The sequence below is a fragment of the Phoca vitulina genome, unplaced genomic scaffold (assembly GCF_004348235.1).
Source record: "Phoca vitulina isolate PV1807 unplaced genomic scaffold, GSC_HSeal_1.0 scaffold19, whole genome shotgun sequence".
NCBI lineage: Eukaryota > Metazoa > Chordata > Mammalia > Carnivora > Phocidae > Phoca > Phoca vitulina.
The window spans coordinates 1922853-1949768 of NW_022589722.1; the positions used below are offsets into that span (position 1 = coordinate 1922853).

At 35.8% G+C, this 26916-nt stretch overlaps 1 protein-coding gene across 1 annotated transcript; it reads right to left on the reverse strand.

Annotated features, from left to right (window-relative positions):
- Positions 1-72: 72 nt before the first annotated feature.
- RASSF9 (Ras association domain family member 9) lies at positions 73-26037 on the reverse strand. The gene is made up of 2 exons (XM_032416528.1): positions 25980-26037; positions 73-3287 (listed from the first exon to the last, which is right to left on the reverse strand). Exons 1-2 carry the CDS (start codon positions 26024-26026, stop codon positions 2027-2029), a joined length of 1308 nt encoding a protein of 435 aa, XP_032272419.1. The 5' UTR covers positions 26027-26037; the 3' UTR covers positions 73-2026.
- Between the last annotated feature and the right edge of the window lie 879 nt (positions 26038-26916).

A 26916-nucleotide genomic window follows, 5' to 3' on the forward strand; every position in this document is an offset into this window, starting at 1 on the left:
TCTGAGAAGAGTTTTTAACATAATTTATTGTAAAAATATAGAAGTAGTTCTTAGAATGTATCACTACTTAACTATATAAAGGCAGAAGTTAATTCAAAGATTCTAAAATGAAATTATCTGTCCAGTCCTATTTCTTATCAGAACGTCTTTCAAATTCAGATAATTAATCAAATTACATAGCAGATAAGTAATTATTTTCTCACTAAGGAGTAACCCAAAGAGATTGCTTTCACTTTCGGAAAACAACATTGCAATTGGTTTATCATTGATGATGATCGTCTGAATTTAATCCCCAGTAGTGAACAATGAATATATCAATAACTTGCCTTATTGCTGAACGATTTAATGAGATATTTGGCAAAAAAAAAAAAAAAAAACTTCCCTTTCTCAGATGACTATTCAATTCCCTTTTAATTTTTTTTAATTAAACCCATGTTAACATTATTACTTACTCTTTATCACTATCTTTTCCCTGGAATGGAAATTTCTACTTTCTTTACCAGTCAATTTCAACTAAAGCCTTTAGCATTATCTTGGTGCAAGAAATGGTAACACAGATGCTCTCCAAAGTGAAATACTGGAACATTCTAAATATCTTCTCAAAGATTGGTGAAAAGTCTGGGGGATGGAGAAATGAAAAGGTAGATTAAGAAACTCAGTTAAAACATGCACTACAGTAAGCATGGGAATAAAAGGGAATAAGAAATACTGAAATCTTCACCAATATCCACATATTAAAACTAAGTAAAATAATATTCTTACTTACATGTATGCTGACATACAGGAAAAGTGTCAGCTAAAGAAAAAATAAACCACAGTGGTGTTTATTTAACACTACAATAAAACAATAAAACTAATTGTTTACAATATGATTACATCATGCGTTCACTGGCAAGAAGCAAAGAAGGGAGAGAGGGAGGAAAACGTCAGGCAAAACCAAGCCTCTTCTGGCACTAAAAAGAGCATCACTCAAGGTGAGATCTAAATAATCTGTTCAATTTGTTGGATATTTACTAGCATCCTTGGGGAAGGAGTGTGCGTCAGAGCCACATTTTTTTAGTTTGCACCTTAGATGAAGTTCTACAAAGACAATCCGAATTCCAGTGTAACAGAATAAAAGGTTTTTGTCCATGTGAGTTCCTCTCTATAGGTTCAGAGACAAAATGCTAATACTTAGGGTATACAGAACTCTATTTTACCCACACAAAGCCTCTTTTGTAGGCAGGGTGTAAATAAACAGGACTGTGACCCTGTGATTTTCTCTGTAACCCACATCATACCTCACTCAAAAAATAAACCTGCACAGACCATTTGTTTGATCAGATGATTTGCTTGGTCAGAGAAAGCCCAGGCATCATTCTTAGTAACTTTAGCCTTCTTTAGAAAAATTGCTGTTGTATGTAGCAATTGGCCCTTTCTCATCTATACCCCTATTCAATCCACTGCTGGAATTTGTACATGTCCCAGTGGCAGCCCTTCCCACTTCCTGTCGTCTAGGTCTAAACAAGTAGAGGGGTCCAGAAAGTGACAGAGATGATGTACATTCTAAGTATCAGTGAGAAGAACCAAGACTTGAATTAATACAGTTACAGTAGCGTAGCTATCATGTACATTACAGACTTAAAAATTCCAATGATACAGCTTTGAAAAAATATATTACAGCACATTTTTAATTTTACTTGTTCATGTATCTAGTTTTAATATATTGACTGCAATATTAAGAATTAGTTGTGTTTGTGTAAATCATTTCTCCCAGAGCTATAAGAGACTATAATTCCCATCAAATCATTTCTGTTATACACCTGCAAGCTATTTGTGTTGCATTCCTAATAAACAGCTCATTGTCTGAACTTGTAATAATTGGGTGAGCTTGGAACTCTTAAATCAAAAATAAACTTTCTCTAGTTTTTTTAACCACTGAATACTTAACATGATTTACATCATCCTTCAGAATGTGACATTTAAAATAAAGTTTCTTATTAAGCAAACATGAACACAAAAGTAGGTCAGAAACAAGCCGTTTGAATTATGTTGACAATAGCACCACGTCTCCTCCAGTTGTTTCCGAGTCCTGACTATGGTTAGAGCTGATACCAGTGTCCGAGTCTGTGTCATTTGTATACAAGTTAAATACTCTTTGAGTCAAGGAAGGAACCTCCCCACTGCTGCTGGGGACCTCACATTCCTTCCCTCTGTTTTCCTTTAGTTGGCATCCATCTTTGTTGCTAATATGAAGTGAACTGAACTCCTTGGCCAGGAATTCATACTCTTTTGCTTTCATCTGAAGCAATGAGTCAGTGTATTTAATCTCTTTCTGGATGCCACTCAAGTGAGAGTGGATTTTCAAACCAGCTTTCATGCTTTTCTCCAAATCACACTTAACATTTTCTAAATTAGAGCTTTCAAGCTCACTTGCAGCGGCCCCTTCTGCGTCTTCATTTATCTCTGTGCAAACACTTTTTACCTCTTTTTCTATTTCAGCAGAGAGCTTATCAATGAGCATTCTGTAATATGCTAATCTTTCCTCCAGGTGTACAATTCCAACACTTTCAGTCAGGTCGTCCAGAATCTGGTTTTCATCAGAAGGCAAATCCAGCTTTTGCTCAACTTCACTGAAACTAGGCATTAAATATGCATCCTGGACATAATTTTCTCCATCATTTTCTACCCTATCAAGGTGGAACTTAGCTTCACACTTTTCAATTTCCAGATCCAGCTCTTTCATTCTCTTCACTTGCTGATGAATAGTGTGGTCCTGGGAAATAATCAGATGAACTAAGGTCTCCATACTATCTCGATCATGGGAAACTGTGTCCTGCTTAATTTTAGCCAGTTTCCGGAAAGTTTTTCTGACTATTCTTTTTTGTTTATCTGGTGGTAATGTCTTCATGTAATTTGCTGGACTGAGTTCCCACACTTTTTCCGTGTTTTGCACTAATTTGGCTTCAGCAGTCCGCCACAATGGAACTGGAAGGAAAGCATCTGCTTTAACCAAAACAAATTGCATATTGGGCTGCTCATCTCCCCAAGCTTTCCAAAGCTTCAGGATTCTAGTTAGTGGAGGAAGAACCCGTTCCGAGCCTCTCCACTTTTCTATGATGCAGTAATCACTGGGCTTCCCCAGCAGAAATCGTTTCTCTCCAAATGTAGCCTCATGTTCCTCAAGCAAAGCCTGGATGACATCAGCCGAGGTGGTGCGTTTAGTTAACCCACAGACAATCTTCTCTTCTTGGCAAACCCAAACCACAATTTCCTTCTCTTCTGAATCCATGTCTTTAGTGGGAGATCTGAAAGAAAAACAAAGTACATTATATTTCTGTCATCACCTGTGTAAACTTAGAAACACGGTTTAGCTTTTTAATACCCTTTTCAGATCTTATCCTTCATCAGAGATGCATTTGGAGCCTGAGACTACACGTGAATCAGAAGTTTTACTGCAAGAAAAAAAAATTAAAAAAAATCAAGGAAAATATCTTAATTTGCTTTTATTCCCTAGTGGGCTCTGGAAAGAGCAAATTGTCATCCAAGACAACTGAGGCTATTTTATCTATAGAAGTCAGCCACACTATAACTACAGTCAGAACTGCTAGAGTTAAGACAATACTCAAAGTGGAGATGAATAAGAGGAGATAAAATAAGACAGTTTTTGCTGGAGCCTTCAGACTAGACAAAGACCACGGAAGCATAGGTAGGAATGGTCGGATGATATTAGAGTCATAGGGCTAAAAATAGATCATTACTGAAAACAGTCATACTTTTGTTCAACAAATGTTTATTACATGCCAACCATATCTTCAGACATGTGCCAGACATGTCTGAAGATACTAAAGACATAACAGTACACAAAGGAGAAGACAACACAGATATAAATGTGTAATTATTATAATAGCAGGTAGTGGTAAATACTAAACAGAAAATTAAACAGGATGAAGGGACAGAGAATGACTTGGAAGAAAGAGAAGTTCATTTTATTCAGAGTATTTAGGAGAGACTTCCTCTAAGAAGATGACCTTTGAATAGGGGCATAAGTTTTGAGGAGGCCATCAGAGACCTAAGGGAAGAATTCTAAGAGTGAACAGAAGGACAAGGGTCATGAAGCATGTTCTAGAGACAGAGAGAAGGCGAATGTAGTTGGAGGCTTGCGGGGGGGGGGGGGGGGAGTTGCTGGAGGGAGGGAAAGGTCAAATGATAGGTGATGAGATCTAGCAGAAATGCATATCCCATGATCAGGCACTTGGATTTTGTTCTAGTTTTAGTGAGAAGCCATGAGAAAGGCTTAAACAGAGGATTTATGATTAAAATTATGCTTTAAGTATACCTGGCTTGTTTAATGGAATGGACTGTAAAAAAAAAAAAAAGGGCAAAAGCAGAGACAGGAAGGCTTAGTTGAAAGCCTAGTGCAGAGATCTAAGGGGAACTGCCTGGACTAGGGTTTTAGCAGTAGAGGTATTAGGAAGTGGTCAGAGTTGGGACATATAGAGAAGTAAAGACTTGATAGTAATTTCCTTTGTAGCAGAGAGGGATGGGGAAAAAAAAAAATCACTTTTCTGAAGAAAAAAGAGCCATAGAGGTAGTCAAAGAAACAAGGAAATTCCGTGGTTTCTGGGCCATACCCTGTAGAGAATTTTTACGATCATATTTCCATCATGAGTGTAAGTCAAATTGACCACGTTTTTCATAATACCTCTTTAAAAGAATGTTAAGAAAGAAATGATATAAAGTGAATTATAATCCAATATGATTTATGGAGACAAGATCTTCAAGTAGTAATTGGCTTGTTGTGAAAGTTACTTTATATAGCACCCTCAAAGCATATGACTCCATGAAGCATATATGGAAGAAATTTTCCCTGGTTTCTAGAATCTTTTAACACTTAGAATTTATAGTGTTTATGTTTTAGTACCAATAGTGACTAATCCTACATTATTATCTTTATTTTAAACGACTAATTATTGCACCTTGGTTATTGACTTTCCTGAGGTCATAAAGTGACTACTAACAGTGAAAGGACAAATCAATGACACCAAATAACAAAGAGTACCCAATAAAATTTAGATATCCAACTGTACCAACATTTTATAAATAATTATCCAAAAAGTCCTAAAGGGCTGTGATTGTTCTCTTATAAAAATATTTAACATTTACACTACATCAATCAATCAATCAATCAATAAAAATATTTAACATTTAATGACTCAACTTTGAATAATGTGATATTTGATAATATTTACAACTCATCACTTAACAATTCTAAGCAACAAAAAAGTAGGTAGAATTTAGGGCAACAGAATTATTTTCATATTTCAATTAGTAGAGAAATAGCACACAAATACATTCTAAGCAAAAACAAATAAGTACTCAAAGTAACTGATACTAACTACTGTTTGTGTTATGGCTCTACAGCACAAATTACCTCTAAATTAATCATTACCTTCATCTGTTTTGATCATGCCTATAAAATACTCAAAATTAACAAACTTTCTTTTTACTTTATGCAGTTAGAAGTTTACCTACTAAATTGCATAATTTAAAAAGAAGTAAACCATGCCCTGTGCACTTACTGTATATTAAATTATAACCATTTCAATATGCACTTTTTATAAATAATGGTAAAAATAACAAAATTGAGTAACTGTTGCAGTTATTAACCTTATAACATCAATAGCTATTACATTAAAACTAAGAACATAGGACATCTTTATTTTATGCTATTTTTTAGTATTCATGGTTAAACTCTAAAAAAACCCTACTAAAAAATACTAGCACGGAAGATTATAACCATCAGTCATAAAACATTTAATAAATAAAACTGTTCTAAGCTCTTGCCTATATCAAGTCATTTAATCCTCACAATTCTGTAATGTAGGTAATAATATTATCACCATTTTATTGATAAAGAAACTAAAGCACAGGGGTTTTTAATGATTTGCCTAAGGTCACACAGTTAGTGGTACATTGAGGATTTAAACCCAAGCAAGAAAGCAGGTTCCATAGTGCAGTGCTAACCATTATATCGTAAAAACAAGTTTATGAGTTTGATGATTGTCTTTTTAAGATTTTTTTTTAAGTAATCTCTACACCCAATGGGGGTCTCGAACTTACAACCCCAAGATCAAGAGTCGTATGCTCTACTGACTGAGCCAGCCAGGCGCGCTAGTTTGATGATTTGGATATGTGGATTAAATTGGAAAAAAATGATAAAATACACTACTCTTTTAAGAGGAACATTATTATATAAATTTGCCTTTGATAGGAATGGAACTCTAATGTCCTGTTAGAACACCAATTGGTCAAGGGAGGACTTTTCCCAATGGACAGTCACGGAAAGAAGTACATAAGAATGTATTACCGTCTCTATCTTTTCCATATTAATCTTGTTCTTACTCTGATGCAGTACTAAAGGATTTCTGACAGGTCTGGGCACCTGCGTTGGCTGACAAAACTCTCATTTATATATATATATAACAACTCCTTACTGTTGTTTTCTTAGAGTAGTCCCTATGTCCTGTTCCATTTTCTGGAAACATTAGTTCTGGGTCTGTAAGAAAGGATAACACATGACCTACAACCTCTTCGGCCTTACACTGTAGTTGTGAAGAAGACTGAGAAACAGAGAGCAGGGAATCCTTTGGTACCCTACGTAGAATAATAATGATGACGTACATGACAAGTCCCCAATACTTCCATGCCCCTACCCTAACTGGGACCTTTTTTGTTTGGGAAGGATCAAATGCTTGTCTATTGTGGCCTCCCATAGATATCTGCTACTTTTCAGCTCATGTGGATAATGTAACCCTAATGGTCATTAAGTACAACCTAAAGATAGTATTATTTCCACATTATGTATGAGAAAATTAGTGCCTTAATAATAACATCACAGTCTGACTGGTTCCAAACATTTTTTTTAAGTCTACCTTAAGCTACTTTATATTTTCTGAGTCAGTTATCTCTAAATATTTTGAGGAAATTTTACAACCATCATTCAAATCAGATAATTTTCAAAAGTTCTACCCCTTGATTGAATATGTTTAAAAGTAATGACCAATGAATTTCCATAATCTTCCATACCTAGTAAAAGATTCATCATGTTTAAATTCTACGTTTTAAACAGGCTTCAGATTTTGAAAACTGTATTTATTTTGTAGTATGGCCCCAATTGAGTCTCTATCCATTCATTTTCCAATCCTCTGTACCCTTCACGGTCATACTACAATATCTGACTCACATGTTTCATAAGGTTGCTGCAAATATCATATAAAAGAATGAGTAAGAGAGCTTTGAGAATTGTGAAAAATGTACTAGGTAAATATAGGTTATTAACACTAATAACAAAATTACTGTTATTTAATACAGAGAGGGGTGTAGTGTTTTTAGTATGTTCATTCAGTAATCTTATCGACCTTGCTATAGTAGTTAACAATATTATTTTACAAATACTTTCCAACATGTCTCACCATATTTTTTTACCTGTTTTAACTCATCAATTTTTTGCATGTGTACTTCCAATATGACATAACTGTTTGGCTAATAAGAGACACTTTAAAACATCATTAATATAATCTTTGGATCACAGATGAGCCGAGAATGCTTTTAATCTTTCTGTGATTTATAACCCTCTGATTTTGATTAAAATTGTGCTAATGAGGTTCATTACACTATATATATTATTCTACAGCTGTTTCATTATTCCGTGTTTGCCTTTTCTGGAATATCATCAGAAAATTAAGATTTATATGCTAAATAAAACTTTTCAACAACATGTATTAACATCACTTATAGGTACTTTTCCATATTTACTCTGAAATAATAACTGAAATTAAATATTAGACTTCTTGCATTCACTCTATTGTCAATCAGGAAATTGAAAATATTTCTCCATTGATAATTAATTTTAGTAACACAAAAACAATGACACAGAATTAAGTTGAGTTGGCTTGTAATTACAAATGCAACGTTCATACACTCAAATATTTCTTCAACACACTCCACTGAGTAATTATGGACAAAGCATCAGAGAATAAATTAACTATCCAAATCTGAAGTTTTAAGATCAAAAAAAGTATTTACTAAGATATTACAATGCCAAACTGAAGATCTCTGAAAACATATATTTATCGAAAAAAGATTCAGTGTGAAAGCAGAGAAAAATGAAGATAAATGGATAAACTTTGGCCATCTTTATTCAGTTGCCCAGAGGAAAAGGGCATTGAGGTTGGGGTACAGGGGAATAAATTGAAAGAGTAACATTCATTCCTAGTATATACTAGACATTAAAGTTTAATTGAAATTTGACATATGAAACTTACTAGGACAAATATTTTATATGGAAACCTACTTTCTTTTTTTATTTTTTTAAATTTTTAAAAAAGATTTTATTTATTTATTTATTTATTTATTTGAGAGAGAGAGTGGGAGATAAAGAGAGAGCACAAGCAGGGGGGAGAGGGAGAGGGAAAAGCAGACTCCCCACTGAGCAGGGCGTCTGATGCGGAACTCGATCCCAGGACCCTGGGATCATGACCCAAGCTGAAGGCAGAAGCTTAACCGACTGAGCCACCCAGGCATCCTGGAGGCCTACTTTAATAACAATAAGAATCATTAAAATGATAAATTGTTAATTAATAATTACATTATAAGATATGCTTCTAAAACCCAGTATACAAACACTAGAATGCAATCTATATATATTTATGGAAAATAATTTGAACCTGTGAATGCATTTTCCACAGAACCTCTATTACAACTATTTTGGAGGTCAGCCCAGAAAGTCTGATACTGACACAATCTGGCTGCTATGTATAGGAGTGACTCAAAATGAAATGCTTTTATTGCTTAAGTCTCTTGGGAACCATATTCCATGCTTAGAAATTAATAGTGAGAACTTTTCCAGTTCCAAACTATTGGTGGCACCTGTGCCTGAACATTGCGATGGAAGGATCCATCAGATTGAAAGATGAAGAACTATGGAGCTTTGGGGGCATATCTGAGTCCTGGTCCTTTGCTCAAAGACTGTTCTCTGTTTCCTTCTTATTGCTATTACCTATTTTTTAAACTGGAGAGTCTCTCCTTCTAAACTAGTGGTTCTCTACCAGGGGTGATTTTGCCCCCCAGGAGGCATTTGACAATGCATGGAGACATTTTTGATTTTTATTTTAGAGTCCGGGGGTACCACTAGCATCTAGTGGGTTGAGGTTGGGAACATAAATGTTCTGCAATGTACAGAATGGTTTCCTGGTAGCAAAAGCTTATAGCCACAAACGTCAATAGTGATGCAATGGAAAAATCCTCTTCCAGATATACAGCAAAATATATGTCACAGCTTCACCTTTATCCTTTTTCCTTATAGCTTCTGGAGAATTTAATACTAAAGTTTATGAAAACAAAAATAATAAACAAGGGAGACATTTCCGATCTCAAGTACTCTAAAATAAAGGGGGGCGCCTGGGTGGCTCAGTTGGTTAAGCGACTGCCTTCGGCTCAGGTCATGATCCTGGAGTCCCTGGATCGAGTCCCACATCGGGCTCCCTGCTCAGCGGGGGGTCTGCTTCTCCCTCTGACCCTCTTCCCTCTCGTGCTCTCTGTCTCTCATTCTCTCTCTCAAATAAATAAATAAAATCTTTAAAATAAATAAATAAATAAAATAAAATAAAATAAAGGATGAAAGTTGGCATTCTACTTAATGGAATACAAATGCACTTTTTTTTCTCCTTTCACCCCACAGCCTATGTTATGTTTGTTATTATTAATCCTGCCCAACTGGATTTTCCTCTGTTAATCCCAGAACTGGTCCTAAGGAATGCTGATATTCCTATAGGGTTAATTATAGTTTAGGAAAAAACTTCCATTCATAAACTAGTAAATCTTTCTTCTCCATTAAGAAACAGTATTTGAGTAGCTATGACATGACAGAAATGGTCAAGAGACCAGGGCACTGTCAGCCGTGTGTGGGGGGGATGGGAGTCTGCAGAAGGGGTTTTCATTGAGCTTTTCTCTTACTACTTTACAGTCTATTCTGCCCTGAAAGAAGGGACAAAGACCACAATTAGGAATAGACCCAGAGTTTGGGGAAAGAGGAGGCCAAGACCCGCAGTCTTTACAGGATGAAAGGGAAATTCCCAGAAACAACCGTGGGAAATGAGGGAAGGCATCTCTAGTGCCCAGGCAAGGCAGGGGGTGTTGTAGGCATGTAAAATATGCCTAGAGAAGTCAGAAATAGCCTTTAAAACTACCTTAGAGATAAAACTACACTGAATATAACACTATCTTGTTTGGATTATTTAGAAGATACTCTGGACTCAAATACTGTCCAGAAGTCACCATTATTCAAATAAAATGGCAGGCGACACTATATTTACAAATCTGGTTATTTGTGCTGATTGCTGAATACAAACCAAGGGTTATGAAGATTCTATATTTTACTGACCTTTGGCCAAGCTATGATATTGTCATAGTATGTTTTTTTCCATGAAGTTGAAAGTAAATAAATGCTTTTCAGTCAAACGTCTCATTCCACAGGGAAATGAGAACTGTCTCCTTAGTATTTTAACTCATAATACAATTTATTCCCTTCAGGTTATTTATTAAACCTCAAAACACATTTATACTCCTCAAAAGATAGAAGTTAATTTTATCCTGCTATCACTATGCAATTCAATGTCATAGCAAGGAACACAACTAGAATTGATACAATATGAGTACATATGTAATTCATTTTTGTGTCCTGTATTCTGATAAATGAAATACAAAATAGCAATACAGAGGAAAAAAACTTAGTCCCTGCACAGATTCTGGTCCAGCAGAAAGCAGATTTTAATGCCTCATAATATATATATTTTTTACAGAAAAGATAGATGGGTATGAAGTTATGAAAACCATTCTTAGGCAGTTCTTTCTCAAAACATCTTGCCCAAATAAGTAATAACTCTCACAGGTATGATGTCCAGTCAAATAGAACCTTCAATGTGTAGCTCACTATATGTGGCACTCATATTAAAAACATACCAGTAAATAATACTGGGAGATAGAACAACCCAACAATGCAAGTTTCAGAAATGATGACTGGTAATGGGAGCTACAAGACAATAATAAGAAAAGAAATTTGGTTCAGTATATTTATCTCATGCTCAAATCTGACTACCTTGTAGAAATTCACATTTTCTTTGAACAAAAGCATATAAGTCATTAAGGACATTAAAGAATAAAGATAAAAAATAAAAAGTAAGTTTACCAATTTAAGTTCTATACCAAAGGTTATAAACTAATATTTGAGTTTACAGACCCAACTCTATGCTAGTTATAAAATTTAAAATGCTGAGGATGCCATAATCAGTTTGGATGCTGAACATTTAAATCACATGTTACAACTATTTTCAAACAAAAATATTATACTTCCAAATTTAATAGCATCTTTTCCCAATAATCAAAATTATCACAGTACAACTCTAAATAGTTTTGCTAATAAATTAGTTAGCTTCATCATTATTATGTAAGAGAAAAATTTATATTTTGTATATGAATGAGCAACTTTGTAAGAGTAAAGGAATGACCCAAACACAAACAGAAATTTAGAGACAAAATTGGGTAGGATAAAAACTTAAATGTATTAAAAAAAGAAAAGTTCTATGCAAATTAACTGAATCCATTCCAAGTTAGTTATCTTCCAAATAAATTGTCCATTTGGAATTATGGTATATGAGCTTTATAACTTGCTTCAACAATCATTAATGAAACTCTAGTTTTAGCAAATGTGAACAAATGCTGAGGATAAAATGATATAGAAGATAAGATGATCCTTATGTTCAGGAATTTGTCATATAGCTCGGAAGGAGAAAAGCTACGCTTAGGAAGGGAGATTCTAAAAATTCAGGACCATTTAAACATTATTGAAAATCATAAGATAAACTCTGAACAAATGTGCTATAAAATTCCCAAAAATAAAAAAACCAAACAATAATAAAACTTGGGTCATAATAAATAATAATAAAAACATAGTAATTGACCTCAATGTCAATTCATTCTCCAGTCCTATAACTCTTTGTAGAAAGTCTGATTAAATAAAAGAGCCTCAAGAGATTTAATTCAGGGCAATATGCTGATTTAGATCTTGTCTGTAGGAGCACTTGACTGGCTCAGTGGGTACAGCACACAACTCCTGATCTCGGGGTCGTGAGTTCGAGCCTCCTGTTGGGGAGTGAGTTTACTTAAACATAAATAAATAAGTAAAAATACTTTAGATCTTGTCTGTAAAGAAGACCCCTTCAAATTGTGACTTCACATGATTATGTGTGGACCTGGTAATTGAAGGACAGGTATTTAAAAAGTAGTAAAGTGTGTGTGTAAAGAGGTACAATTGGATAGTAGTTCACTTTGTTGAATGCTTAGTATGTGCCCACCATTGTTCTAAATGCTTTATATACATTAACTCAGTTAGTTTTCATCACAACCCTGCCAGATAGGTCTTATTGTTAAACCCATCTCATAGATTAGAAAACTGAGGCACAAAAGATTAAGGATTTACACACACACACACATATAGAAAGCACTAGTTTTACGTTCTACTAATGCCAGTTTAATTTTCTAGGAAGTAAGCCAGGTATGCAGATTAAGAAAAACCCTCTACATAACATAATTGCAGGGTAGCTATAATACATAAATCTCATAAACAGAGAAAAGGGAAAGGAATGTGTAAAGAATGTGTTTATTGGAGACAACTGGGGGTTAGGTAAACTAAGCTTATAGTTCAGATTCCGGAAATTGATTTAATCAAACTGTAAATATTTAACATGTAGTATTTACCAGATAAAATACTGAACAAATATCTAATCTCATTGGAAATTCTTATGCTCACTTCCCAGTGTTACCTGTGCCTGGCAAATACCTCGTTTCCTTGTTGATTTGTACTTTTTAGAGAAGTATTTTACAACAAACAAACCGCACATACATTTATTAAAGGAAAGTTACCTAGCCTGAATATTTAGTTTAATGACAGTTGTAGTTATGTCAGCTATTAGCATGAGTTTTCTTGTGGGCAGCTAAGTCCATAATTGGTTTTGCCTACTTAGTAGAAGATATTCCCTAATGATGGTGATTTTTTAGCTTGTATCTGCCTGCAACCACTTACTCTTCCCTCTCTAAATGTATTCTGAAATATGCTGGCATATTTGAATGGCACTAGAAAAATGTAGGAATTTGCATTATCCAGTAGGATAGCTGAAAACACAAGATGAGCTCCTTTTTCCCTGATTTTCACTTTCTGAACATAGTCTATAATAAAACATAATAAAATGTGACTTCCAAATGGAAGCTTCATCTGAAATAATCAGCTCTTCACATTAGTTGCAAATAAATTACCTAAAGAGCAACAAAAAATTTATAACTTGTAGAAACAAGAATATACCAGGACCTGCCATGCCATTTTGTTTAAAAAAAAAAAAAAAGGAGATACTTGAAAATATTTTGGATAATAGAAAAACAGTGGTCATCCATGTCAAAAGTATCATATGTCCTTTTGCCTTCCCCAAACTTGAAGCTTTTTCATATGCTCTGAATCTCACAGCCTCCACCTCCTCTAGAACTTTGCTTCAAAATGTATCCCCTTATTAAACTCTTTTTATCCTCTACCTTTTTCTCTGGTCCTTCCCACTATCCTGTCACGTTGTAACTACTGTTATTTTGACCACATATTTGCATCAACTATCTTTCATTCACAAACTCAAATACCAATCCACGCTCACTTTCTTTCATTAGTTCTTCTCTTTTCAGTAACAATAACCTACCATAAAGTGACTCCCCCCACCCCACCCCCAACAGACACATTTCTTCTCAGGCTTGTCAGAGATCTCCGAAATGCCAAACTTAGCAGCCATTTCCAGAATGGATTCGACTTGACCTCTTTGTAACATTATGCTCTGTGATTTTCCTTCCCATTCTTGCAGCAATCCATGTCTTGACTTCTGGATTTCACCCTCTAAGCTTCTTGCTTTACCCTGCTAGCTTCTCCTTCACAGATCCTGCATGGACTTTGCTTCCTCTGCATATTCAATAAATGTAGGTGTAATGCAGGGTGGCCAGATTCTTTTGCAGCTCCTTCCATCAAGAGATGGAATCCATTTCCTCCTCCCTGAATAGACCTTGGGATTTGCTATGGCCAGTAGCACATGGTGAAAACCATGTATGCAAGTTCTGAAGTCCAGGCCTCAAGAAGTCTTGTAGCTTCTGCTTTCTTCCTCCTGGAATGCCATCCTGGTACTGCTGCTTGATGAAAAAGCCTGAGATGAAAGACCATATGGAGAGAGACACCCAGCCATCTCAGTAGTCTCCTCTGAACCTAGACCTCAGCCAACCCGCTCTCATTGAGAAAGCCTAGGTGAAACCAACAGAAGAATCACCCCCAGTTTACCAGCAGAATCAAAACAAACAAACAAGCAAATAAACAAATAAAAATTTAAAAATAACAAAAAAATTAAAAAGAAGACAAATAACAAGTTGTTTTCAGCCACTAATTTTTAGGATGTTTTATTATGCAGTAAGTACTAACTGATACAAATGGCATCCCCCAGTTTCCTGTGAGTCATTTCTTGTCTCATTAAACACATTTTGTGGGTGACTATAATACTGTCCACAACTTTATCAGCCAATTGTATGCTGATATTCCCAAATCTATATATTTTGCCCTTGAGCTCTAGACCTGTATTCACAACCTCCTTTTCTGCATGTTTACTTCATATTTACATTGTATAATACACAGGAACCTCAAATTTGACTGATCAAACTAATTCATCATTCTTTTCTCTCATATTTCAAACTATTCCATCTCCTGATTCCCCATCTTATCGAATGTGATCACCGTTCCCCCATTCTTTCTCTCAAGCTTGAAAACTGGGATTTTCCTAGGTTCTTTTCTCTATGTCATCCCCCTTTAACAACCAGTCAGTAAGTCTGCTTTATTCATTCTCCCAAATGCCTTAAATATGTGCCTTTATGTCTATCAACACCACTATGATTCAGACAACTCTCAGTTTCACAACAGATTACTGCAGTAAGCTATTAAATATTGTCTTATAAACTGTTGCCCACTTCACATTTGTGCTCCACAATATTGCCAGGCTGTCCTTTTTAAACTGCAAATCTGTCTGTATACCTTCCTTGATTAAAATCTTTAAATGGTTTCCAAGTCCTTTTTAAATCTCTCTCTCTCTCCCTCTCTCTCTTCTCTGTCTCTGTCTCTCCCTTTCTCTCCTGTTTTCTCTCTCTCCTACCTACTCCTAGGATTCCTTCCATGATCTGATTCCCCCAAATTATAGCCAAGCGCTCTTTTAGTATGCACGTTAATATGGACATAACTAGCTAGCCCTGACTTCTTGCTGATCTCTGATAACTCCGAGGGCTGTCACATATATCAAGCTTTGGATTTCTAGACTGGATTGAACTACATCTGCCAGTTTTGTTTTCATCTGGGCCTTTCCTGTAACTTGCTTCCTTGCCTGAATTACTCTGTTTCCCTCTTCTCTCATACTCTTCTTTAAATGTCCCTTCTGTTAGGAAAATTCCCTTACCTTCTCTGAATAACCCCCATCCCTCCACCCCAGATGGAAATGGGTGCCCTTTCTTGATGTATTCAGTAATAGTATTTTCTACCTTTCTTTTTTCTAGTTTTCCAGTCAGGTTCTGGACTGAATCTTTCATCTTTGAAGCCTAAGTGTCTAACATAGTAGATGGTAAATGTTTTTTGGGTTTTTCTTTTTTTTTTTGCAGCATGGAGGTGAAATGGGTTTGGGGAAGTAAACAGAATTTTTCAGTTAACTAGGGCCTGGTAGTTACAACTGTTCCACCACCTATTTTTGTAAGTAAAGTTTTATTGGAATACAGTCATGCCCATTTAATTATGTATTGTCCATGGCTGTTCTCATATTATATTGACAAAGTTGAGTAGTTGAGATAGTGACATTATGGTTCAAGAAACCTAAAATATTGGGGTGCCTGGGTGGCTCAGTCATTAAGCATCTGCCTTTGGCTCAGGTCATGATCCCAGGGTCCTGGGATCAAGCCCCGCATCGGGTTCCCTACTCAGCGGGAAGCCTGCTTCTCCCTCTCCCACTCCCCCTGCTTGTGTTCCCTTTCTCACTGTGTCTCTCTCTGTCAAATAAATAAATAAAATCTTAAAAAAAACCTAAAATACTGATTATGTGTCCCTTTCACAAAATGTTTGCTGACTCCTGACCTAGATGATTTACCTGCACCAAAGGTCTAGATTTTATTATCTAACTAAAAAGACATTATTTAAACTCCCATATCTACATAATTCTATGTAGGGGATAAAAAGGTGAAAATCATGTAATCTTTAAACAGGAGAAATTTACAATCCCCTGGAAGTGATGGCCATGCTTGGAAGTCATTTGGACCAAAGGGAATGATTAAAGTATCACTAAAAGGATGGGTGCTAAATGCTTCATGGAGACTGAGTGGGTTTAACATAGGATTAGTCAGCTTGAAGGCCCTGACTGGGAAACCAGTCTTTTGTCTTCAAAGCCCTGTTCCAGGTGCAGTATGCTCCATATTAATCAGTCGCATATGGATGTCAGGAGGTATCAGAGTAGGCTGGATGAAAGGCCGCTTTCACAGTCCCATCTCAGGTGCGGTGTGTCCAAACACCAGGTGCTTGGAGGTGGAATATTTGGAAGCATACAAATTAGACCTTGAATTTTTCACTCTTCACCGGATGTTCTTCCCTCCCCAAAATTACCTTTGCCATTCTTTCTGTTCTTCATGATGATACAACTATGTTCCCAAGCTACTCAGAGCCAAAGTTATAGTTATTATTGACTCTCTGCTTTTCATCCTGATATTCTCTACTGCCCTACCCACTCATTTTTGAATTCCTATCAGTTCTGCCCCATAGTGACTCTTTTAACAATAATCACTATCTGACATCTTGTTCTTTTATTGTTTGTTTGTTGTCTGCCTGTCCTTCCCTGCACTATCAGTTCAATGAGAGCAGAGATCTTGACTATCTTTCTCACTATTTCATCCCCAGCACCTAAAATAACGTGTGGCACTTATTACAAGGTAAATAAATATTGAGAGTTGAATCCATGAATTTTATTGATATTTTAAAATGCCTGCCTTATATTTTAATTATTTATGTATGTCCGTGTGTCTCCTAATAAGCAAATTCCTTAAAAGCATGATCCATATCTGATTCATCTTTAATCTTTCATCATCCCCCCCCCAAATGTGTGGTTCATTTAATACTTCTGAATTTTAAAAAAAAATCATCAAATAACTACCATCTTGAGTCAGCACACAGCAAATATATGTAAGTCGATGCCAAATCTGACAAAGTGGGATAATTGATGAATGTTTTGTTTTTAGAAGCTAAGGCAGGTAAGTGAGCAGTATTGTAGTTATGTTCGTACCGTGGACAGTGTTACATAGCACAAGCTGTCATTTCACTTAATCCTGGAAACTGTGATCACGGCAAGTTCTCCTAATTCAAGGTAGAACCACTAAAGATGATCAACATTTTCTTAAAAAGTAATTTAGTCTAAGTCTCATGCCTCTTATTAATAGTTCTAGAAAGAAATTCTTTGGCTTTCACTACTGGAGTAGAACAGGCAGTCAAGAAACCAAGACTAATGCTTTGTATTCTTCTGCTAAAAAGTGCCTGACTTCCCACACTATTAAAAAAAGATGGAATCTCCAAGGTCCAAGATAGCCTCATAAGTACTTTTCCTAATTGTGTACACTCTTTTCTTCATATGAGATTGCAGTTATTACATATCTACCCTATGGAAACACTCATGGTTTTTCAATAGCATCTCTCATGGCTTCTGGGCAAATGTAAGGTCCTTATGTGCAGATCTAAAAATAGGCTTTACTATGAAAGACTGTGGTCTCCCCAAACTAATGCTCTGCTACTGGATCTTAAGTCCCTCAGTTAACCATACTGCAGGGAATTCCAAAAGGATTGAAAAATATCAGAGTAAAAGAGGAGCCTGAGATTAACTAAAGGTATCTGAGGTGGCTATAAAAACTTCCTAGTCATTGGTTGAGAACAAGCACACACTGTGCAAGTATATCAAGAAGCCTCAGCCACAAAACTCTTATCCATTATATACCCTAAGTAGTGAGCATAAAAACTTGCTGAAGTTGGACCACTACCTGCATTAATAAAATTAAAATTAAAAATGTCCACAAAATAGAACAACTCAGTTTTATGAACTGATAAATTGACCAATCGTTGACTGTAAGTCTAATACTGCTATATAAACACATTCTTAAACTTTTTTCTGTACACTTCCTCAATTGTAAAATTATTCTCTTTTTTTCAACCAACCCAACCAAGAATATGGATTCTTGCCAAACTGACCATATTTCTGCCTGCTTCTCGATCCTTATCTTTTGATTATCCTATCTTAGTCAGTCTTACCATTGTGTGATTCAGCCCCCTCCTACATCTTTTTATACATCTTATTGTGTTCCCTACTCTTGTCCAAGCCTGTCACCTAACTGTGGGAGTTTAATAATAAATGCTATCTAATTATGATGATGCTCCTTTTATTTTTTCTTTACCTTCATGTATTCCTCTGTTATATACTTCTACTTAGAGGCAATCAAAAACATTTATTGAGCACCTACTGTACAAAGGAACAGCCTTATTCAACTGCAAGAGAGTACACTCTCATCTTCTTAATTGCATCATAAAGATTGTGATTTTACCTACCCAGTCAAAGACAGTTTCCCATGGAAGAGTGATTTAAAAGAAAGTTCATGCTTGAGATATTTAACTGCAGTGTTGTTCTCTCAATTAATTTAATCTCTTAGGAATGAGGTTGTGTCTTTGCATGTCTGGTACAATACCAGATACACAGTCTACCAGTCCTAAAGAACTAAAATAAAAAGATAGCTACTCATAACATTCATATATTTGTATTATTAAACTTAAAATTGTGCATAGCAAATAGCAAACACTCAATAATTCCTAGATATTATAATTTATAAACTAATCACATCTTCTAATAAATGGAAATAAACACATTTGGCTTTTACCATAATGCTACCTTTTGTGGTATAAGTTATGTGGCAATGCATCATGTTTTAAGTAGAATTAAATTATACACCAAAAAATCTGTCTTTTAATTCTATTTTTAAAAGTTATCTTGAAATGGTAAACAAGCAAGACAAGAGAATTAAATTCTACTCTGCAGAGGGTATTTTAGAATCGTAGGACCTTAGAAATTAAAGGAACTTTAAAAATCTAATTCAGGGGTGCCTGGGTGGTTCAGTGGGCTAAGCATATGCCCTTGGCTCGGGTCATGATCCCAGATTCCTGGGATCAACCCCCCCAAACGCCCCCACCCCCCATCAGGCTCCCTGCTCAACAAGGGAGTCTGCTTCTCCCTCTCCCTCCCCTGCTCTTGTGCTCATTCTCTCACTCACTCTCTCTCTCAAATAAGTAAATAAAATCTTAAAAAAAAAATAAAATAAAAAAATCTAATTCAATCTCTCATTTTATTAGACAAAGATAAGACTAAAATATTTAAATTATGTATCCTTTCTTTTTCTCAAAACTCCCCAAGGACACACAAGGAAATATCCTTTAAACTATGGTAAAAAACAGGGCGTCTGGGTGGCTCAGTTGGTTAAGTGACTGCCTTCGGCTCAGGTCATGATCCCAGAGTCCTGGGATCGAGTCCTGGGATCGAGTCCCACATCGGGCTCCCGGCTCAGCGGGGAGCCTGCTTCTCCCTCTGATCCTATCCCCTCTCATGCTGTTTCTCTCTCTCTCAAATAAATAAATAAATAAATAAATAAATAAATAAATAAATAAAAATATTTTAAACTATGGTAAAAAACACATTGCCAAATTGTTAATGGTCTCACAAATTGGCTCAAAAGAGGTGTGAGGATTAAACCTAAAAGCTGTCAGAATTCAAATATTTCATCAAGATCCAAAGCTAGTTTTGTACAACACTGATAGACTCATTCTAATCAGATTCAGTAATTTACAATATACCTCTTTATATCTACAGAAGAAAAGAGATTAGTGGTGATGTAGAAGTTCTGAGTTGAGATTTCAAAGACCAAAATATCATACCATGTTTCAATATTAAAAACTTAAGATATACTTCATAGCATTTCAATCCTACAGGCCTGAACAAGGAGTGAATATTTATTGAGCTTTTATTACCATCCTCCTAGTACTGTGCTGTCTTTTAAATATAACCAGATTTAATCTCATACTTGATGGTTTAGGATTAACTCTATTTTAGAGATGAGAAGACTAAGTCCTCAACAGGCCATACAGAACAATGGTGAAGTGCATGGATTCAAATCCTGTCTCTGCCACTTATTTATTGTTGCCCTGTTCTGTGTCTTAATTGCCTCAAATGTAAAATAGTACCTTCTTCACAGCATTACTTAAAGTATTATGTAAATCACTCAGAACAGTGGCACATGGTGTTATAAGAAATGCTAGCAGAGGTAAATTTACCCTGAAGCTCGTGAAACTGAAGCATAAGGCCTACCTCATTTGCACAGTTGTCTTCCCCAGAGCGACCTTAATAATACTTTTATTCATAATTGTGTATTAAAGAGCAACCCTCCTCTAATTGTCAAACTTGGATTTTCCCTTGCATGCTGTTATTATTGTTGTTGTTGTATTAAAAAGATTAAATATTTGCCCCAGGGGACACAATTAGTAATGGCGTATCTGAGATATAACCTAATGTCTACTGGAATTCTTAACCAAGATATTTTTCTGTTTCTTTCTAGAATTTTCCTTTGTCTCATGAACTATAATTATCCTATAGAAGGAGAATAAATCCTCATATCATGTAAGAAAACAAATATTTCCTAATCATATTTTCCTCTTATCACAAAAGAAGGAGGAGATGCTCCACACTTAGCAGGGGGATCTATAGTAGCCATTCACCATCGTCTGCCAAACCTCATGATATACGTGCTTGCACTCCAGGAACACGAAGGGAAGTAAGAACATGTCTTGAGAAGATGAGTTACCCTGCTTCTTGGTTTGTTTTCTATCAGAAGCTCAGTAAAGTCTATTTGTGAGATATGGTCCTTTACCATTTGAAAGCAAGGAGGAATGGAGCCTAAGAGCAGGAATAATGAGAGGTCAACCTTGAATTTATGGATTCATTCTTTAAGTTACTTATGCATCCACTCAACACAAATGTACTGATGTACTCTGATCCAAGTCCTGTATGGGGACCAGGTGTATTTGAAGAGTATATGTTGAGTCCATTTATTCGATCAGCAAATATTTGAGAAACTACTCACTGATTACCTAGAAAGGAACAAGATAGGTAAGGTCCCTGCTCTCACTGGGTATACTCAATGAGAATTTTTTTTATAGATATCTTAAGTCACTTTATTTATAAAGACAGAGGCCATTCTAGCCTGCAGATATAAACCTTTGAGGATAACTTTCCTTGTTGCCAGCATATTTAATACCCATTGATCATTCTTATTCTTGAAATATCTTGCTTCTCACTGCCAGTGCTGAGCATGAACCCAGGATTCTATTCCATGCACAAGACGTAATTACTTTGCCCTTGGGTGACCATTTACATTAGTAAGTTTTCTTAAATGATAATCAACAAATAGGCAAACTTTCTCTAGAAGGTGTAGAATTACAACAGGTTAGACAGGAATGGAATCACAATCTATTTTTTTAAAAAAGGAAATGTTTTATGTGTTGTATATGTTTTGCCAGAAAGATGTCTTTAAAAACCCCTAAGCAAATATACATTACAGAACATTAAGGCGCAGAAGCACGTTGAACTTTTTTCTTTCACATATATGTAGTACAGGTAACATATTGCATCATTTTAGGAAGCCAATATGCTAGAGACAAAGAAATTCCTTATCAAGGACTGGTATTCACATACTCCTGGAAGAGGTAAATACATGCTGCTACTCAACTTTATTCTATTTTCAGAACTAAAAATAAAAAAAGAGAGCCACATTTTTGTGAATTTTTAGAGCTATTATCAGATCTCCTGGAACTACATACCAATCAAACACCATCAAAGCTTTATAAGTTATGCAGTCCAGGTAATAAAGATGTTCTGTAAATAAAATTGTTAACCACCTACAAACTTTTAAACTTTTTTTTTCAAAAATTCCATTTAAGAACCTTTCACCTTGACATGTTTCATGAATTGAAATAGTACATAATACAACATCTTATGTAGTGGATTTTTAAGTTGGCTTTAGTCATTTGAGTAACAATTCAAGATTTAACCAAAGCTCAATTTCACTGTCTTCAGGGCTCTTGGTATATTTTTGCCAGGGATAAAGCATTCCAGTCATTGTTCCTAATGGGCTGTCTGCTGCCAACTAATAACTACTTAAGTTACCAAGTATCATCAGGGGAAATCTCTTTCAGAAACTTCTGGGAACTAAAAAGATGTACATACTCAAATATCGTGCATTTCTCAATCCATTTTCAGGAACATTTTAAGTATTTATTTGAGGTTAGACAAAATAGTACATGATAATTTCCCATTCTGCAGAATTCACAAACTACCATACTTCTAATTTCAGAGAAAACATCCATTTTGCCAGCAAATTTTACCTTAACCGCAAAACTTAATTCTTCCTTCTGATGAAGCATTTGTGGCATTGTTACTACAATTAGAAAAGTTTAAAAGATTATTTCTGATTATAAATATAAAGGATCTTAGATTGGCTCCATTTCTTTTATTTATATGAAAGTTAGAAATGAAAAGCATACAAAGTTTGTGCACCAAAATACTATCATTCATAACCATGCATTATTCTCAAATTCCCCAAAGACCATTTCCCCATTTTTTAATTTAAATGCTTCTTAAAATTTAGAACAGAATATCTAGTGGGGTAGGATTAACTTGGCGTCTAAATCCATAAAATTATTTGTCTATTTCCTTGGGTTTTGGATTATATCAAATGTCAACCAATCCTTTATGAGGTCTTCACTTTCACACAATACCAACAGAGCTCAGATGATAAATAAGAGAATAAAATAGCAACTATATTTTTATAATTTAATTTACAAAATTATATAAATAACTGTATCACAGGTCCATAATATGCTAGGCACTGCCCTAGGCATAAAAACACAATGGTGACTAGACAGATATGGCACTGCTCTCTTTAAGCTTTCCAGCTTGTATTTTCTAAAAGAATTTATGCCCCATACTTGGAAAAGACAGAGAATAGATGCCGAAAAGTTCAATAAACAGAGTCAAAATATTAATGCCTCAAATTCCTACAATTTCTTCTAGTAATCTATATTTTTTCCTGCTGACAAAGATGCAATTATGTTCAAGTAGCTCTTTTACCTGTATAAATTATACATCACAAGACACACAAATGCATTGCTCAAATTCTTCCTTTGCATTCTACAAGGATTTTTATACTATATATTTGAGGAATGCCTTAGCTGTTATCAGATAAATGTTTTACCATCAATCACATTTACTATCAAAGGATTAATCACTTGTCATTTAAGGAAAGATACTTAATTTCAATAATGTCCAAGTAAGATTATTTAAATCATTATGGAACCCGGTAAACAAGATGGGACTTAATCATGTCACTAGGTTTCACATGTAGTTTCACCTTTGAGAAGGTGCAAAAACAAAGCAGAACAAAACAAAAATACCTCATCTATACTAATACTGGACACTGAAAAAATAAATATACATTAATTCTATTTCAATACACCATGTGGCTTATGTACTGCTCAGTTTGAGACACCCATATTTTTATCTCTCCGACCACTGCTGTGGCTTACAATTTTTCTTAAGGATGGAAAAATACAAATTTGTAAAGGGAAGCACTCAATTATTAGAGCAACTTACACATATCCTCACTGTTACCACTTTCATCAAAACACATTCATAATAAAACATCACCATTGGGAACACCAATCCATTTTCTCAGAAAAACTTGAAATACTGTTAAACTCCTCATTTTTTAATGTTCTTTCTTTCCATTTTTTTTCATAATTTTGCATAAAAAATGTCATATTAAAAACTGTCTACAGCACCTCGGTGGCTCAGATGGTTAAGCATCTGCCTTCGGCTCAGGTCATGATCCCAGGGTCCTGGGATTGAGCCCCATGTCTGGCTCCTGGCTTGGCGGGGAGCCTGCTTCTCCCTTTCCCTCTGCCCCTCCCCCTGCTCATGCTCTCTCTTTCTCTGTATCTCTCTGTCTTAAATGAATAAATAAAATCTTAAAACAAAACAAAACAAAACTGTATACTCACCTCCCTGAATGAAAGCTAGTTTTATGGGTAGATGACACAGGGGCAGAATTGAGATAATATAAGTGGACATGTACTTCCCTGAGGGAAACTCACAGGGGTGCACACAAAGTTATACTGAACTGTTATCTGGCGTACCAATGACAGAATTTTAGAATTAATAATGTTCAAAATCAAAACAAAAACACACATACATGAAACAACCCTGAACTACAAGGGTATATTTAGAAGGCTCAGCATGCCAGAAACTTAATTTGTTTTATAAGACCACGAACTTTCCCCAAGTAATTTTTATATATTTCAATGGCATTTAAACTAACACACTTCAAAAATAATGCCACTGCATAATCATTTAAAAAGTAGTAAAGCTTTTCTATTGGCAAGGGAAGCCTTTTGGGATTATTTTTTAATGCACAGATACCACTAAAATACAAACCTATTTTTAATAACAATCACTAACATATTTTTTAAAGAATATCCAGACATACTTATTTTAACATATAGTTTCACTAATTACCAGAAATGTCATATTTGTGATACATTACCAAATTATTAGCAAATAAAACTGGCTTAGAAAGTTTCATCGTTTTTGTTTCTTAGGCAAACTTAATCAACTAAATCATGAATACATTTGGAATGAATTAAAAACAGAATTTTTCAAGTAGACATTTATGCCCAAAATGTGGAGATTTACTTTAAAATTGTATCACCATAAATTATCATGCAGACACTTTAAAATAATTGTGTCATTTCCTACCATGTAATTGTATGCTTTTAAATTTACTCTGAGTAAATTATGACAAGTACTAACAAGCACGATGGAGAGAAGAGTTATGGAAAAGCCCTTATTCCAAAATAAATATACTAATAGAGTAAAGCCCATATCTAAAATTATCCACACTTTGTTTTAGCATATAAATGTAACATTTGGGGTGTTAATAAAATATTTAATAGGACTGAAACACACATACTGGCTCAAGAAAAATCTCTGTGTGTGTGTGACAGAGAGAGACAGAGAGAGGGAAAGAGAGAGAGAAAGAGAAAAACATTTATTTACACATTTACACTATGAGCACTGCAGGCTTGAAATAGCAAAACAAATCAAAATTGTAGTAATACGGATTAAGGAGGACAGCTGCTTGAATCCTCCTTTTGTGCCTAAAACCACCTAAAGCTCTCAAAGATATTTGAAACAATCAGTTCACAGAAGTTTGTCTACAGAGTATTTTCACTTCGGGAACTTTCCAGGTTTCAGGAATGCCCCACTCTAAGGGGGAGCCAAAGCATTGTTTCCGGATTGTATCAGCAGCTGTGTTTTCTGTTCTAATTAGTGGCTAATAAATTCTAGTTATATCTCCAACAAAATTTTAACCCTTCCTATAATATGCCAAAATTCTGTGTCAACCAAAATGAAATTTGCCTTCCCACTACTCTCAAATACGCAAGGCAACACAAAGAGAGATTTTGGTGATGGTAGCTGTGGAACCGGGACTGGCCAAAGGGGGAAACAAAAAGGATCAAAAGAATATATATATTTTTTTCTTTTCAATGATCCTCCAGGTGGAATAATATCCTCGCCAGCTGAATATAAATACAAAACTTCATTCCCTAGGGCTTTTCCCCCAAGAGCAATTTTCATCAGAATCTAATTGCAGCAAAACACCTACTTTCACACAGAAGCCCCCCCCAGGACACACACCCTGGACTTTACCTGTTTTTATGCCGAGTCTTTAGCAAGTTTCTTCCAAAGGGAGCCATGGTCCTCCAGGCAAGCGAAGAGAAGGGGCCGTATCTCAAAGTTATCTGGGGATGGGGGTGGGGGTGGGGTATCTGCCGTATCTCAAAGTTATCTGGGGATGGGGTGGGGGGGTATCTGGATTTCTAGGTGAAGGGAGGAGGATTGAAAGTTTCCTCTTCACCTCCTCAAACGTTCCTGCCTTTCAGCTCATTAGCAGCCGGCGAAGAGAGTTGCTAGAAGTTGTGCAACTGCTGCCTAACTTTGAACTGCTGGATTGTTGTGGCTGCTGCACCTTTGGAGACCTGCCCAGCTTCAGCCTCGAAGAAGGCGTTTGGAAGCAGGAAAAGAAAAAAAAGAGAGAGAGAGAGCGAGCGAGAGAGAGAGAGGAAGGGAGGGGGACTCTATTGTATTCGGTAGTTATTTGCAGACTTGCTAAACTTTAAGAACTGCCAACCCCACGGGCATGGTAATACCCATGGAATGGGAATTTCACTCCATTTGGAAACCCCCCCTCCCCCGCTTTCCACACCCAATCACACAAGGTGAACTAAACACAAAAAAGGATTAAAAGTAAATACCCCTACCTCGCAACCAGCTCCAGTCTGTGCAAAGTAATCTGATCGTGGCAAGCAAGAGTGAGGGCCAAGAACTTTTTGTCTAGCGATCCGGCACAAAAATCCCCTCCCGTGGGGGGGGGGGGGGGGGGGGGGTGTCAGGGCTGTAAAATATGTTGAGGAGGAGCGAAGCCGGAGACTGAATCAAGGTGGACTCCGAGGTCACTTGGAAATTGGAGCCTAAGAGTATCCCCAGTCCACTCCTCCACACCTTTCGAGTTCATTTTCCAAAAGTCGAAGGAGCTGAAGGACCAAAGTGCTCCGAGGCTGACAGACGACAGCATCGGCAGTAAGAA